Genomic DNA, 15402 nt, shown 5'->3' with positions numbered 1-15402 from the left:
AACTGACACAGCTTACAGTATTTTAAAAGACATATTGTGTTGATAGGGTACTATTAGATATGTTGTACTGTGTTTTAATCACATATTGGTTCAGTCTGCTCTATAACTTTCTTCACAGTTTGAAGGTAATTGCACAAAGTGCAGAGCATCCTTTCTCCCTGTGGAAGAAAAATCATTTCCATTTCTCTCATTGATTAACCTTTCTTCAAAACAGACAAACATTAGGGTGGCAGTCGTGTGCTCTGCTTTTTACATTTCAAGGAGAGCAAAAAACCCAAACTCTGTAAGGTTCCTGTGAAATCAGATATGTGTAGAAATGGAGTATTTTTCCCTCTTCTCATCTTCAGATACTGGCAGGCTAGAGAAACCGTGGTCTCAGGTACCTAATTCATCATTGTTCTCTGAATGATCAAAGTTCCCAAGCAATCCAGTACTCCTGAGTTTAGGGAGAAGTGGCACTTAACATGTATCAGAGCCTCAGCTGACACAATTTTGTTGAAGTCCATTTTATTTGTTAGCAATACACTACTTCCAGGGATCACCTAGTGCATATTATGTGATATTTCCCACTGCGATTATATAAATATGTCCTATAATTTCAGTACAGCAAATCTATTGTAGTATAATAATAATAATTTGTAACTGCAACTTCAAATATTTATCTTTGAAATATTTTTCTCTAAAATTAATATCTTATGGTTACTTTCACCTTGGTTGGATGATGTATGTAAGAATGAACACAAAAGAGGATCAATACCGTCATTAACTGACTCGCCCACAGGCTATGATAAATGAGGGGTCAGCTTAAATTCAACTAAATTTTCTTTGATACTATATCATCAGAAAAATCTTCATATGCCTATAGTATTTTTCATCAAGTGATTTTTTTTTTTTTCTTCTTATGAATGGCCTTTATTTTCAACTGTAAGGATCTTTGTAATTGTTCAAGTTGTGGAATTGGAGTCAGTCATTCAGATTTATGAAATACGTAATTTGCATTCATGTTACTAATTCAGATTAGGAAATATGTATTGATAAATTCAGCTGAGTGGGATGGGGGGGCTTGGAAGTGATTTGCTTTAGTATGATTTTCTACAGAACAGGGTTTCTATTATTATATAGTCTGCATCTGCCAGGTATCCTCCTCTAGTGTCTTCTGAATTAATTTGCTACTCTCAACCAAAATCTTAAATAAAGATGGAAGAAGTCTCACAATTGTGTCTGAACCAGTGGATAGGAGATGTAGTTATATTTTTTTTCTGCATATTAGGACAAGATTTTGCCATTTACCCACTTCTGTCTTTTGGTGGCCTTGAGAAAGATACCCATGGTGGGAGACTGCAAGGAAACCAGGGAAGGTTCTGTCTAGGATTCCAACTGGGAAGACTTCTGGGGCAGGACCCTGAGACACACGCAACCTGAATCTAGTCAAACATAATTATGTTTAGGTCTCAAGCTGACGAGAAAAGCTTAAATAGGAGCTTAGCTGGGCAGCCTTCTTAGACATAGGTGCCAGTCAGTATAAAACTGGTTAACATTTAGTCAGTGCTTATGGGAGCTTTATTTTATTAATTAATTTCAATTTTTTACCCACTTTACCTTTGATCATGGAACATAACTTTCTTTATGTAGTATGTGTCAGTGCACTCTGCTGAGACTAAAGGCATTTTCAAAAATATATCCATTTGCTATAGCCATTTAGAAAAAAAGCCCCACAACTATAGGGAAAACATCTTAGGTTGTTTTTAATTATATTATTTCTAGTGACAAATGTTTCTGTTCTCATTGCTTAGACCTTCGTAGCTAAGAAAAAGTTCTAAAATATTTAATCATTTTTGAAGCTTTTGCTGAAGTGAGCTTGAAACAGTCTTCAGCTCAGATGTAAGTTCTTTTTCACTGACTTGCTTTATACTTCAGTTGTATCCAGTTTTGAGCACTTACATACACTTGCAGCTTATTTATCTCGTGTTATACCTTCAAGATCATATCACATCTTTTCGATCACTCTCCAGCTGTAGAACAACAACAACACAAGTTTCAATAGAGTTAGAGAAACTGTAAAACTTGAGTAGTAGGAACGGTCTGGTAAACTCAGTACTGTTTTTTTTTTTTACTTTAAAGTTTAAATCTCCTCACTATCTTTTGAGGCAATTTTTTTTTCTATTTGAAATATTAAATTGGTGTCATAAAACAATACAATTCTGCTTTGTGTTGTTTTACTGTCTAACCAGTGCTCAATGTCTGATCAGTCTCTAGCTGGATATGTTATTTGATCCAATGTGTTAGTCTCTTTTTTTCATGTCTAGCACCTTCTGAAATTACAGTGTTTTTCCAGGAATTTTCTGTAGTCTGGCCTGCTAAAGTGAAAGATGATTAATTGCCTTTAATATGCTAAATATGCTTTTCTTTCTCTAGGTTCTTGTGGTTTTGTTTTGTTCTCTTGTCTCCTTTTTCCAAAATCATTCATAGCTATATTCCCAGCAAAGTAAATAAAATAAATTTGAAGGCTGTAATAATAGTAAATGTTTGGGTTTTTTTGGTCTGTTGTATGGTAGAAGCTTAGTATACTGGTTGAAGTAATCTTGGACATACCTAGAAATATTTGGTATCATAATATGACAAAGTTCCAAACTAGCAAACCTTTAGACACAGCATGCAGTCTTTTAAATTCGGTGCTAGTCATGATGTCTCACTGAATTGTGAGCCACCAGTTGCTTGCAGTTGATAGGGTACATGTACAGACCTGGTTCCACAGCTCCATGTTTATCAGTGACTTAAATCTTCTGATACACTCTGTTATATGGTGTACTTACCTTTTGCTCAGTGTATGTAAAGGCTCATCGCAGTGAGCTAAAGTTTTCAACTTGAGATCTAACTTGATTATAAATTTCCCTATTGACTAGGTAGTAAAGTCGTTGCTGAAGGATATTTAATCAGTCTGTTGACACATCTGCTTTGCTCCAGTAACCTGTTGCCCGCCTGTGGCACCCAGCAAGGACTGGGGGCTGCTGGCCCCACTGCCACTGAGCCGGGGCACCCTTGGGCTGAGGTGTCAGCCCTGACCAGTCAGAGAGGAACCCTGAGGGCACCAGGGCATGCAGGAGTTTGGAGGGGGCTGCTGGTAGCCACCTCAGGGCTCAGGCCACATGCTCCTATCAGCAGCCCACGGCAGCACACAGCACTCAGACTGAAGCCAAGGCATCATCTTCCCTGTTGGAGTTTCTGTGCTGGATAGCAGTTGTCCTAGCCTGTAGGGATAAAGCATCTACTTCTGACTTTTATCTAGTTTGGCATGTTAAAATTTGCTGAGGAACTCTGCTAGAGGCACTTGAGGGCCCCAACAATATGGAACCAATCATGCTAGAAACATATGATATGTATAATGTTGCTTCAGAAGTATTTTTTATTTCCTGCCCAAAGCAGCTGCACCAACATGTTTAATGAAGTTAGGACAAACAAACAATCGGGGTTTGCTAAAGAAATTTTTCTTTTTTGAGCCGTCACTCTTACAGTGTTGTACTTTAGTTCTGAGATATTAAAGCTGTGACCTAGCCAACAGTGATATACTTGGGAAACCCTTTACCAGTAAATTTGACACAATGCACTCTTAGTCATCTGTGCTTCCATTTTCAGTGCATTGCCCTGATCATAAACAAGTACCTTACTAGGAGAAGCCTGATTTCCTTATCTCTAGCACTATGGGTTTTCTGGTTTTGCTTTTTAAGGGTGGCATAACAGTTTCCCTCCATTTGCTATTTAAATGTTGTTCTATAACTACCAACATACTGAAGTTTCTGGTAAGGTTATGTCTTCCTGGGCAGTTTATCTTAAAGGTCTGGTTGGTTTTTGAACACAGATATGTGATTTGGTCTGTCTTTGCCATCTTGATAGCCTTATCCATCAAAATTTTGATGTGACTGCCTCTGTTATTTAAACTGGCATTGTTCTCATCATATTTGTGTAGTTTAAAGCATATCATTTTTCAGGGTTTGTGCTTTATTGCTTTGGGCTCTGTGCTTCCAGTTACAGCTCTAATTATTTCAGGGGTTCCCATGGATCTCTTGAAGGTCCTATTTTGTTTCAAAATTACTGCCTCTAGCTAGTAATTCCCATGGTCAATGTCCACAATATTACAAATTGACAATATCTAGAGAAATCTGTAGATCTTTGTAAACCCAAGTACCCCTTGCTGTGTTGTATGATTTCTTATCTGGTATTAATTTTGCAGAGCCGAATTCTGACAAGATAGAAGAGTTATTGATTGTTCTCCTCGGCTATTTCATTCCATCGTTGCTCTATTTTGTCTGGAGTTTGAGTTCATAAACTTGGAGTAATTTTTGACCCTGTGCTTTCTTTTGAGACTGACATTAATCACACTGAGAAATGAGATTCCCAGCTGGAAGATGCTAAGGAAGCACTAGGAACTATTGAATTAACTTACCGCTATTTTATGAATCTTTCCTAGTTTAGACTGAGAATTAAGCTGATTGGGACATATGTGTATGTTTCATTAGGAGCTAGATAGCAATTGCTAATTCTTTATTTGTGGCTCTTTCTCCTGTTTCCCCGAAGTATTCACAGCTGTGCTAACAGAACCCTGCATACAGTCAATGGGAGCATTTTGTTGCTTTAACAAGAAAGGACTTCAGCCTAATATCAAATTTTCCAGGCAAATGCTTACATGCTCCATCATTTGTTTTCTTAAGGATATGATTTTGAGCAGCAAGTAGGCAGCTCAGGTAAACAAAGAAAGGAGGAACACCTGTTGTACGGCTTCGCTTCTCTCCAAGGGACAAACTTAAAAACCTCCTTTGTAGAATACATTTCACCGTGCTGCACAAAAGCAGTAGCTCTTAGAAAGAGCTTTACAGAAAGAACCCCTGTGATCTAATAACAAAAGCCAAAAACTTCCCTGAAGTACTTACCTCTACTTCGGATGAATAAAAGGAAACATTCTTTGGATTAAAAAAAAAAAAAAATGTTGTGTACTAAGTGAGAATCATTTGATATCTGCGGGTAATTCACTGGCTTGGAAGGTTAATAGGAAAGGGAATTCTGGACAGACTCGATTTACTGCTGCTTTGCATGGGTATGTATTTGGGATTTGATGATGCTTGTAGCTTGTTGTACTTTTACTCTAGTAGAGCTGTACTGATTGACGTGGTATGTTTTTCAACTCCATGTCTTTTTATAAGTCAGAGTGAATATTTGTTTACCTTGCAATTCACCTTTTTGTTTCACTTCAAAATCATCCTTGTACATTACTTACTAAATTACTTTCTGTTAGGCCACAAAGTTTTAAATTGTAAATTACAACCTCTATTAAATCATCGAATCACTCCATAGGATATAGCATTGTCAGGTCTTTGCTTTGTGCAGAAGACAGGTTACATAGAATGTGAGTGGCTTTAAGTACGTAAGGAAGGGGACCTTCAGAGCCGGGCCTGTCTGCTGCCTTCTCTGTCATAGCCGAAGGGATGGGATTGTGGAAGGCAAAAAGGAAGGGAAAGCACAGAAGAGCTACAACCAGATATATTTCCTTTGAGAAATCTATATGCTAAGGATGCCAGTAATCACGGCGTGGCTGAAGTCACTGCTGTTGGAGACGGAAAAATGGTTCAAAATGCTGTCCTTCTAAAAGTGGGGGGGGGGACACCAAACCATGACAGCTAGAATTGTAGCTAGGAGTGCCTCCTGGAAAAAAAGGACCTGGGATTCTTGTGGTATCAGAGCGACTTTCTTGCTTATATAGCAGTTTTAATAGGCTTACTTATTGTGCCAGTGTATTCCCTTGCTGGACAGTGTATTAGTGCAAATATGTCCATTCTTTCTATAAACAAGCATTGACATACATTGATTTAATATTATTCTTCATGCTGAGCTCTGCAGGTAGACTTGCAAAATGTAAATGACACAGCTGTGTTGCAGATATGTCTTTGACAACTCAGAAGATGACTGTGCATATACAGAAAAGCAAGGGAATGAGAAAGGGCTTTCTCAGCTCTTGAATTGCGTACATCCCCTTCAATGTTCATTTTTATGGTAGTTTTAATTTCAAATCATGTGACTGTAAGTTTGTTGGGGTTGGCGGGTTAAATTAGATCCTGCGTTTTTGTTGTTTGTCTGCAATAGTCATTAATGAGGGAAATTAATCACCTTTCCTAAGTTCACCACTCAGCTGAATAAAATAAGGGGTAATTAAGCATGGTGCTGTTTCTTGCTCTTCGCTGCAGTAAAGAGAAAACGAACCCAGTTCTTTGCGACTATTTTGGGGGGCAGCTACTTGTCAAGCATCTGCATAATTCAGCCTCAAAACAACGCTACAGGGCTGAAGTCATAGCAGCAGCAGCTCCAGGGGTTAATGCCTGGAGGACTGGGTGCAGTCTCATGGAGTTGATTACAATGGTTAGGGGATTACTGCAAGAAGTTAAATGGAGTTGGACGATTGCATGGAAAGTTTGCATAACCAGTTCTTCAACTGTATATGGCGCTAGTTGCTTTTATTTAAATGTCTAGATAGTAGTTCCCACAGTAATCAGAAGTCTCTTGAGAAACATGTGAGCTTACTTGGAAGAAAACAAAGTAAGAGAGCCTCTAAGGGAGAGGAAATTTCCTAAAGTAAGGTCAAATTCAGAGCTTGCAGTAAAAAGAAAATACAAAATACTGATATGAAGAAACCTATGCCAAATAGATCTTATGCATGTGCTATATTGAGTGGAGTCAAGATGACTGGTGAGCGCTTCAGAATAAGTAATTCTGTATTTTCTGGAGAAAGTTTGCTTGTTGCCTCAGAGAAGAAAATTCTGTTGTAAGTCTGATTGTCCCTCCTTAGGAAATGGCTTCTTGTCCTAATTTATCATAGTGCCTTATACAGGCTGGTGATGGGTCTCTTATCTACCCCTGCAACTAAAGCAGCTGGGGCCACCACCTGTTAACTCACTTCCAGCACCATTTAATTAGCCTGAATAGTTGTTACCTCCGGGTTCATCTGGCAGGAAAAGAAATGGGAGCAGATGCAGAACAGGAGAGAGCTACAAGGGACGGCCCAATAAGTGTGAGAAGTCAAGGTGTGGAGGGAAGGGGAGAGAGGACAATAGACAGGTTTGGGAGCATCAAAGTCTTACACTACATATATATGTGCTCTCTGCTAAATAACAAGTTTTGAGAATGTAAGTGTTCAGTTGGAAATGCTTCTATGTAATTAAATTTGTATGGTTTCCCACATGACTGATCCCACGTAAGGCTCCAGCTTTAGAACTCGAAAGAAAGTGACGCAGATTTGAAAAAAACCAAACAAACAAACTGACAAACCCAACAATCATAGTTATGTTACTCTATAAAATATATATGCTGGATCTGTGTTGAAGTTCAACACCGATGTTTACTACCTACTTCCAAAATAAATAAATAAGATACAAGGAGGTTGTTTACCAGCAGCATAAAGATGCAAAGAGGTTGTTTACTGCTTTTGCTTAACTAGAATTCCTCATTTACTTTTTACTGAGTTAAAGATTGTTATTGAATGGATCATGAAAATGAAGGGAAGGAAAGGTTTTTAAATAGTATCCACTTTTGAGGTTTTGTCAGGAATTCAGTCATATGTACTGTTCTTTGAAGACAACCAAAAAACATACTCAAAACATTAAATAAAAGCTGTTTTCCTCCTTGTTTTAGAAAAATATTTTTCTGAGGTTTTTTTTACACCACAAAGTGTTCTGTTCTCATCAGAAAATTGTCATTTGTGCGTGATGAATAACATTTCTGTACCTGTGCATAAGTATTCATTTTATTTTTAGAACCACATATTGATTTGCTAGAACATACTTGTGCAGGCTATTAATAAAAAAGCATCCTTATGGATTTATTTGTAAGTTACTTGTGCCAGATCCTCAGATTAAAGCTATTATGTGAGAACAAATTCTTGCCTTTTCCCCTTAGCTTAAACATTTCTTAACTTTAAAGATGAGGCAGCTGAGCAGTGTAAACTTTTAATGAAGAACTTCTTAATTACTTGTGGAGTCTCTTAGCTGATGAAAATGGTCATAACTCCCCAAAGTTATCCAATTTAAATGAGTTACCTGGCTGAATGTGAATGTCTCTAGAAAGTTGCTCTGTTAAGTCTTATGAAAAATAATAGAATATTTCCTTTCAGCTGATACGAAATGTTGGTAAATCTGTTCTCCAGATTAATCAGCCATACACTACATAGGCTTCTGATATAGACCTGTAAATGTTTACCAAGCTGTGATAGTCTAAGGATGGCCTAATTATTTAGTGCCAATTCTTCACATAGCTTGAAGTTTTTCCTTTTTGTTCCAGATCTGAAGAATAGGTCTACATTCTTGAAAGCTTGTTGGTATTGCTCTGAATAAACATATCATTTTAGACAGTACTTCCCTCTACAAAAGTTAGTTCTCACAGATATATTAACATTAGTTCTCCCTTAAGTACTATCCTTACTTACCTATACTCTGATAGCACAAAATGTTTTGTCATTATGAATAACCAAATGAAGAAATAGAACTAAATCAAATTTCCCTTAAGACATATTATACTGTATTTCTACTGTAACTCCAATGAAAACCTAAAATAAATCAAAATACTGAAAAAAACAGGCTACTAATTTAGTTCCTCATCTTCGGTTGTGGTTTGATGCAGTCACAGTTGTTTGTTTTTTTTTTTTTTTTTCTGATGTCTCTTCCTTAATTCCTCTAGATCACTAGAAAGGAATCAATGGGAATTGATCCAATTTGTAGAACACATTTCTAATATTGATAGTAGTTTATATTCATTTGTTTCACCCTAATCTTTTATTAATGTTCATTTGCAAAATGCTGTTCATGCTGTTTCCTCCCAATTTTGTACCCCCAAGCTGATGATGATAATGAAATTTAGAGAAACGTAACAAGAAATAATGAAGTTCTATATTTTGGAATTAAATATAGCAACACTTACAGTTTTTGTATTCAGACATTTTTCAGTGGATGGCTTTAATTTCAGATAAACAATGACCAGAAACTCAGATACGTGAGATTCCTGCAGTCATAAGAAGTTGTGTCTGTTTAGGTCTTTTCAATTTTTCTTTATGTCCTCCAGGAGGATGGGCCAGGGCATCAATACTGAATCATCTGGGGACTTTTAAGGATGCATCGTCAATAAAACGTGTCATACAGACATATCTCCCTGGTATAAAAGAAGCAATAACTGATGGCATCGCTTTCTGTTACTGGTGGAAAAAAAAATAAATCACTTTTTATTCATTTTTTATGAATAGCAGAGCCACAGTTAAAAGCATGTTTAATATAATTTTTGAGGTTAGGATTGCACAAAGCACTTGAATGTAAGTAGCTGCAAAATAAAATGTGTCTGTCTGGTTTGAGGTGTTGTAGGAACCAAGAGAATGAATAACAATAGTAAATATTTAGTATTTGAATTTTCTGATCACTTTGAAGAGTTAAAGATATGTAAATTTAAAGCATGAATGGTGTTTAGTAGCTCCTGCTGCAGTCCAATAAAATGGAGTAACTTACAGACTTCAGTGGAAATTTCATTGCAAAAGGTTCCCTACATTCACGTAAATCTTTATTGCTGTCCGACTGCCATTGGACCACCTCAACTTGTTCTGATTTTTTATGATTAAGCCAAAGCCTCTTTCTGCTTTGAAGATGTCGTCTGTGCTTGGGCTGTACTGGCTAAACCTGAAACCATTCCACCAAAAAACTAGACCACTCAGTGCTGGTAAACTTAGCACTCTCCTAGCAAGTCAAAATAGATGTTTCCTGGGGTTTTTTTAAGGTCTTGAGGTGCTTGCCCAAATTAATGAATGGTGGCTCTGGAAATGGCTGTGGAAAGAGGGAATGAGATGTTCTTCATGATGAGGGGGTTCCCCCTCTCAAATGAGGCCTCTCAAATGGTCCTGTGAGAGAAAAGTGCAGTAGCAGTTGATTAAGGGGTGGCTTGCTCCTTTTTTTTTTTTTTTTGGTAGTCAAGGCTTCAGCACGGGGAGGAGAGAGGACATGGGGACATGGGTCCTTTTACCTTCTTCATGAAGTTTTGCATACTTACAGGTAAAAGTAATTTTGTATTGAATTAAATGTTGGAGTTTGTTTTGTTGTTTTGGGGTGGGTTGTTTTGTTTTGTTTCTTACTTAATGAATCGACCAGTTATTCCTTAGGTGTTTTTTAAAGTGTGAGTTTTATTTCACCAAAAATAGGCCTTTCTGAGCAGTTAGGATATCGGAGACCTTGGTTTAAACTCCTCCTGTTTGACACAGAAATTCAACCAAGACATTCAACTTTACTGGAGATTTGTTTTGAGGGACATCTCTCAGTTCTGTGAAACCTGTTGTAGAGTGATTATGGGATTTCTCTGAGGGATGAGGCACCGAGTTCAGCTTCTGTTTTGACTCAGAGTGAGCTGTAAATTTTTCATACGTTAGGTGAATTGTTCCAGGTTATATAATTCATTCCCTTCCCTTTTTTTGGCATGGTAACTAGTTCAAAAAGTGTAATGATGTAAAATCGTTCATTATGTTTAGCAAAGCCAAGTGGAAAATTGCCTGATCCTACAGCACAGTAGTCATAAGAAATCCATCACATCTTAACATTCAGGCCTTTTACCACCCATTTGACAGAGTGCCCTCACAGCAGTCTCATGGTGAAATGTGCCGTTTAAGTCAATAGTACTTACTTCTGTTAAGTTTTAAGAGGGGCTCCCAAGCAAAGGCAAACCTGGATCTTGTGACAGAGCTGAAAGTAAATTTAGCCCAGTGCAGGGGGCCATAGCCCAAAACGTAGGGCTTGGGTGCAGACTTACCATTCAGTGAAATAGTTAGAATTCACCCACAGCAAGAACTGAACTTCAGCAATCATCGTTAGTGAAAGTCATTTCCAGCCAGAGACCATAATTTAACATTAGTTGAATAGCATGTTCAGTATCAGGTGGAATAGTAGCATTTCTCAAAGAACGAGGGAGTGAATAATGTCTGTGTGGTTTGGGATTGTAAATAACAAGTGCATTGTCGCTAACAGACACTGTGTAAATATCAATACTGTTAAAAAGAGACTAATCCCCTCATTTCCGTCAGTGGGGGGATTGAAGCCAAGATATTCATGCTTAAATGACTGCAAGTAGTTGCAGCCCAGTTTTTAAAGCTGCTACTCTCATGTCCTGTTGGCTTGTGTCGAATGCACAGCATTTCTGAAATGGAGACTGCCCCTATATAAACTGCTTGGGAGCCTTGCTAAAGGGCATTAGCACCAGTTGTTTTGTGAGGTGTTAGGAGGAGGGTGGCCCATTGCTGGGAAAGCCATATCTGAACGAGTACCTTGGGTAAAAAAGAGCAATTCATTTTGCAGTTATATGTTGCGCATGATGCCAGACATTACACTGACACGTAGAACGCTCCAGTAGCTTTCAGTGCATCTTCCTCCTCCTCCTTCATCGTTTTGAGTAGCATGTGGTTAAACCTCCTAGAAAGCAATCGATCTTTCAAAACGATGATCAGCAGGTTCGTTTCTTGAAATCTTGGTCTGAGCTTTTAGTAGTCGATTATAAACATTTGCCCTAAAAAAGTAGGCACAGCCTCTGCCTCTTAATTTAATAGGAAGTCCCATCCTTCTGTCCTTTACTGCTGTAATTTAAAACTCTGACCCAATCAATCCTTGAATGCAAATAAGTGAGCAATCTGGAGAAGCAGAATGTTGATCCAGTCACTCTCTACAGCCATTTTCAGAGCAGATTTCAAAGATGTACGTGACATTGGCCATTAGTGAGCCAGCAAAGATGAATGGACCAGTAAATGAACATATTTCACTTTTTTCATCTGCCAAGATGAAACGCCATCTTGGTGTTTGGTTGTTGTTTGGTCTTTTATTTTCTTAATTTGCGCATCAGTATTTTAAAAGGCATGCTGTCAATGTTTTAGTTGACTTTCTTAAAGAAATATTTTTTCCAAAAAGTCCCCTTAAGTGGATTGGTCTTGAGGATTTTGGTTTTCTTTTTGTTTATGTTTTGTAATTCATTAAAAAGATTTTGATTCATAAGGATGCTGTCTCTATAAGGTTTTTAAAAAAACAAATGGAGAATATAAATGTTTGGCATCACATTAAAAATTAGATTGACTGAGCTAGTAAAATTAAATGTCCAGAAAATATCCACATATGTTTTTTTGTAGTTTAATTTCATACATAGTTGCTTTAGGTGTTTTGTGAAACTTCAGAGTGATTTTTAGCAGCATGTGCATTTTATCGAAAAGGAACAGTTACTTTCAGTCATTATAGAAGTCCAGAATATGTCTGTATGTGAGAGAGCAAAATGTATCTTGCCTATTCAAGGTCTTTACAATAATTAATAAATTATCTGACACCTGTCAACAGAAAAAAGAAATAAGCAGCCTATTGTTGTGGTAGTGATATTCTTGCAAAGAGATTTGCTTCTTGAGGTTATTTTAAACAAAATGCAAATGTTTCTTTTTAGGTGTTATCTATTGGACAGCATCCTATCAGAAGTAAATTAAAAATAGAATTTAAGTTTAATAAACAGTTTTACGTTAAGCTGTACAGCTGGGTAAAAAGATCCAGTGATATTGAGAACAAATTCCTGTGGTTGTGCTGTTTTGTTTTCAGAGCCACTGGGATTTTTATTTTATTTTTTGCTTTGAATTATTTAGTTCATTATTATGAGTTATCTTCACAGTGCTTTGTGGTGTTTTGATCGGCAATTTATCTTGGGGTCTTAAAACACGTGTTCATTTTATGTGTTTAGCTGACCAGCTGCCTTCCCTTTTTTTTTTTTTTTTTATGTGACTTTAAAATTGAGTGTTTCCTTGCAAGCATCTTTCAACTCAGAAATTACATCTTGCTCCTTATGCTGCTGAACTGTTGCCTTTTCAAAGAGGGGCTCTACCCCTTTCCACTGCCCCATCTTCCAGAAGAGGTAGAGCAGCCCCCCCTCCCCGTGCTTGCCAAGACACAGTCGCCCCCCCGCCTCCTCCCACAAAGAGGTGAAGTCCCCTGAGTCTGTAATTGCCAGGAGATGAAGCAATGATGGGGAGTGATCACAGTCAATAGCTTTGATTAACAATAAGGTGGAAAATTAGCAATGCTAGCATTCAGCTCCCCTGCCTTCCCGTCCCCATATGCTCAGCACAGCCTGCGCTGGCTGGTTGGCAGGGTGGCCACTGTGCCTGGCGGGCTGCAGAGAGAGACTTGGGAGTGGGCAGAGAGCGAGAGCGGGCAGCCTTTTGGGGACCCTGGGCAATGCTCCCGGATGCCTTTTGCTGGGCACCACCAGGCAGGCGGGGGAAGGACGAAGTGTGCCGTGCCCTGGCACTGTGGCTCTTGCTGTCATGTGTGGATTTAATTGTGTCTGGACGTGTTGTGATCGAAATGGCAACTACTGTTACTCCTGTGACCCCATCAGCAGCTCTGGTGTTGTTTCCGACAGACTCCGACGACCTAGAGAGGGGGAACGACAGCGGGACACCACTCCCCACCTCTGATAATGGCGACAATTCGCTGGGCTACACAGGTAGAGTGCACCTTTCCAAAATATTCCTGACTGCCTACTTCTGACACTTTCCACCTGCATCTGCCATTACCACCTGTACACATTTTTTTAATCATCTTTGCTAGCTGGCTCTGTCTCACCATCACCCTAAAAGTTCAACATTGTTAGTACTATTGGGAAATATCATTCTGCCTTTTAACTAACCAAGATGACCGGGTTTTCATGTGTGTTAGTACAGTTCAATTATTTAAATGTTTGAAGTCATTTTCTGTTGTTGAAACAATGCACCCATTATTTTTCTTTGAACAGTGTATATTAGTGTATGAGGCAATATATCATCTTGGAGAAATTTTTTCAGAGACCAAGGGCAGGGAATTTTCCATATGTTTATTTGGTGGTTTGTTTTTTTTTTTTTTTTCTTTTTTTCTGTTATGAACAAAAGTAAAATATATTGCAGCAGGGGGAAAAAAAAAATCCCAGTGAACTAAAATGTGATTGGAGGAGAATCTGTTTCGTTGACTTCTGCTTTGCATAAACTCAAGAATTGTGTCTCTAGGCCAAATAAGAAAAGCCACAGATAAGCAGCACGATACGGTGTATTGCAGCAGTGATCTCGGAGGGACCCAATTCTTTTAACTCCTCTGCACACTGAAATGATACCCAGCTCCAGGAGTCACACTGCTGACCACAGCCTGGGCTCAGCTACAATGTCCCTTAGTCCAGGGTTTTCATGAACTGCTGGTGGTCCAGTACAGTTGGCAGATTCTAGATCTAAATAACTTTTAGGTTCTGAAGGTAAGTATTAATTCTTCTGGTGGCAGCAACTTTTGGAAAGGGAAGGAGGGAGAATGAGTTGGACATTTAATTGGAAGATGCTCTTTAAATATTTTATTGGTGGGTTACTAGTGCTACTACTGTTCACACTGTGTAAAATTGCATATAGTCGAGTTATTAACAAAAGCGTGTGAATGAGATATAACCAAGACAGTCTCACAGGATACAAGAGGATAGGCAGGCAGAAGAAAGAGGGAGTAATTTCTTGTCCATTCATAAAACTTCAGGTCTGTTATACGCCACTTACAGTGATTACAGCTTTCATCACTTACCCCCGTGCAATCATCCCTGCATGTGGTTTAAAACCTTGACACATAATTTTATTCCAGTTTAAAGTACTCTTTTTTTCTAAAAAGGTAAAAAAGCAAAGGAGTACAAATTTCTCCTCAGTTAAGAAGATAGATGCCTTCTTAGAAAAACATATCATGAACCCTGCTGCATGTGGATTATTTAGACTTTTCTATCTTCTGAATATTCCTATTTTTTTATAAAATTCCCCACCCCCTCCCAGTTTGGCATGTTTATTGCTCCCTAATGCATACGGGGTCATCATGTGGACAAAATGAAAATGAATATAGCTTAAAGAATGCTGGTTTAAACTTACTTTAGGTTAGATTTTCGCTTTCAGAAAGCAGGGCTGGGAATGGTGATCCCTGGGTCTTGTGTTTAAACAGCCCCTAACTTACTTGGGACCATGAGTCAGACTAAGAAACTTCCTTATTAATAGTTTTACCTAGAGAGGAGGAATCGGTTCCCCTCCAGCCCCCTTGCCCTTCCCTGACCTGGGGCAGATTCCCACACCTGACAGCCTCACATCTGCCCACGGAGGTGGGAGAGGGGGCCCTGCATGTGCCCTCCACAAGCCCCCTTAGCCACAGGAGTAGTAGGGGCAAGAACTCAGGGGAAGACACCATCACCTTTTCCCACTGATGTGTTTTGGAGAGGGGCTGGAGGCTTGGCACCGGACCGCCGCAAGCGCACCGGGCGGGTGATGGCAAGCCAAGGGTGCAAGGGCTGCAGGAGGTGCTGCTCCGCAGCAGAGACTTTGTCCCCCCTCTT

At 38.7% G+C, this 15402-nt stretch overlaps 1 protein-coding gene across 1 annotated transcript in view; it reads left to right on the top strand.

The window, feature by feature from the left end:
- ROBO1 (roundabout guidance receptor 1) overlaps positions 1-15402 on the top strand; it is a 659248-nt gene that overhangs the window by 251585 nt on the left and 392261 nt on the right. Inside the window, exon 2 of the mRNA XM_035902213.1 lies at positions 13447-13530. Within this exon, the coding sequence (XP_035758106.1) occupies positions 13447-13530 (84 nt within the window). The remainder of the gene's footprint in view (positions 1-13446; positions 13531-15402) is intronic.

Source organism: Egretta garzetta, unplaced genomic scaffold (assembly GCF_000687185.1).
Source record: "Egretta garzetta isolate BGI_Z169 unplaced genomic scaffold, ASM68718v1 scaffold289, whole genome shotgun sequence".
NCBI lineage: Eukaryota > Metazoa > Chordata > Aves > Pelecaniformes > Ardeidae > Egretta > Egretta garzetta.
This window is presented reverse-complemented; position numbering and strand designations above follow the sequence as displayed.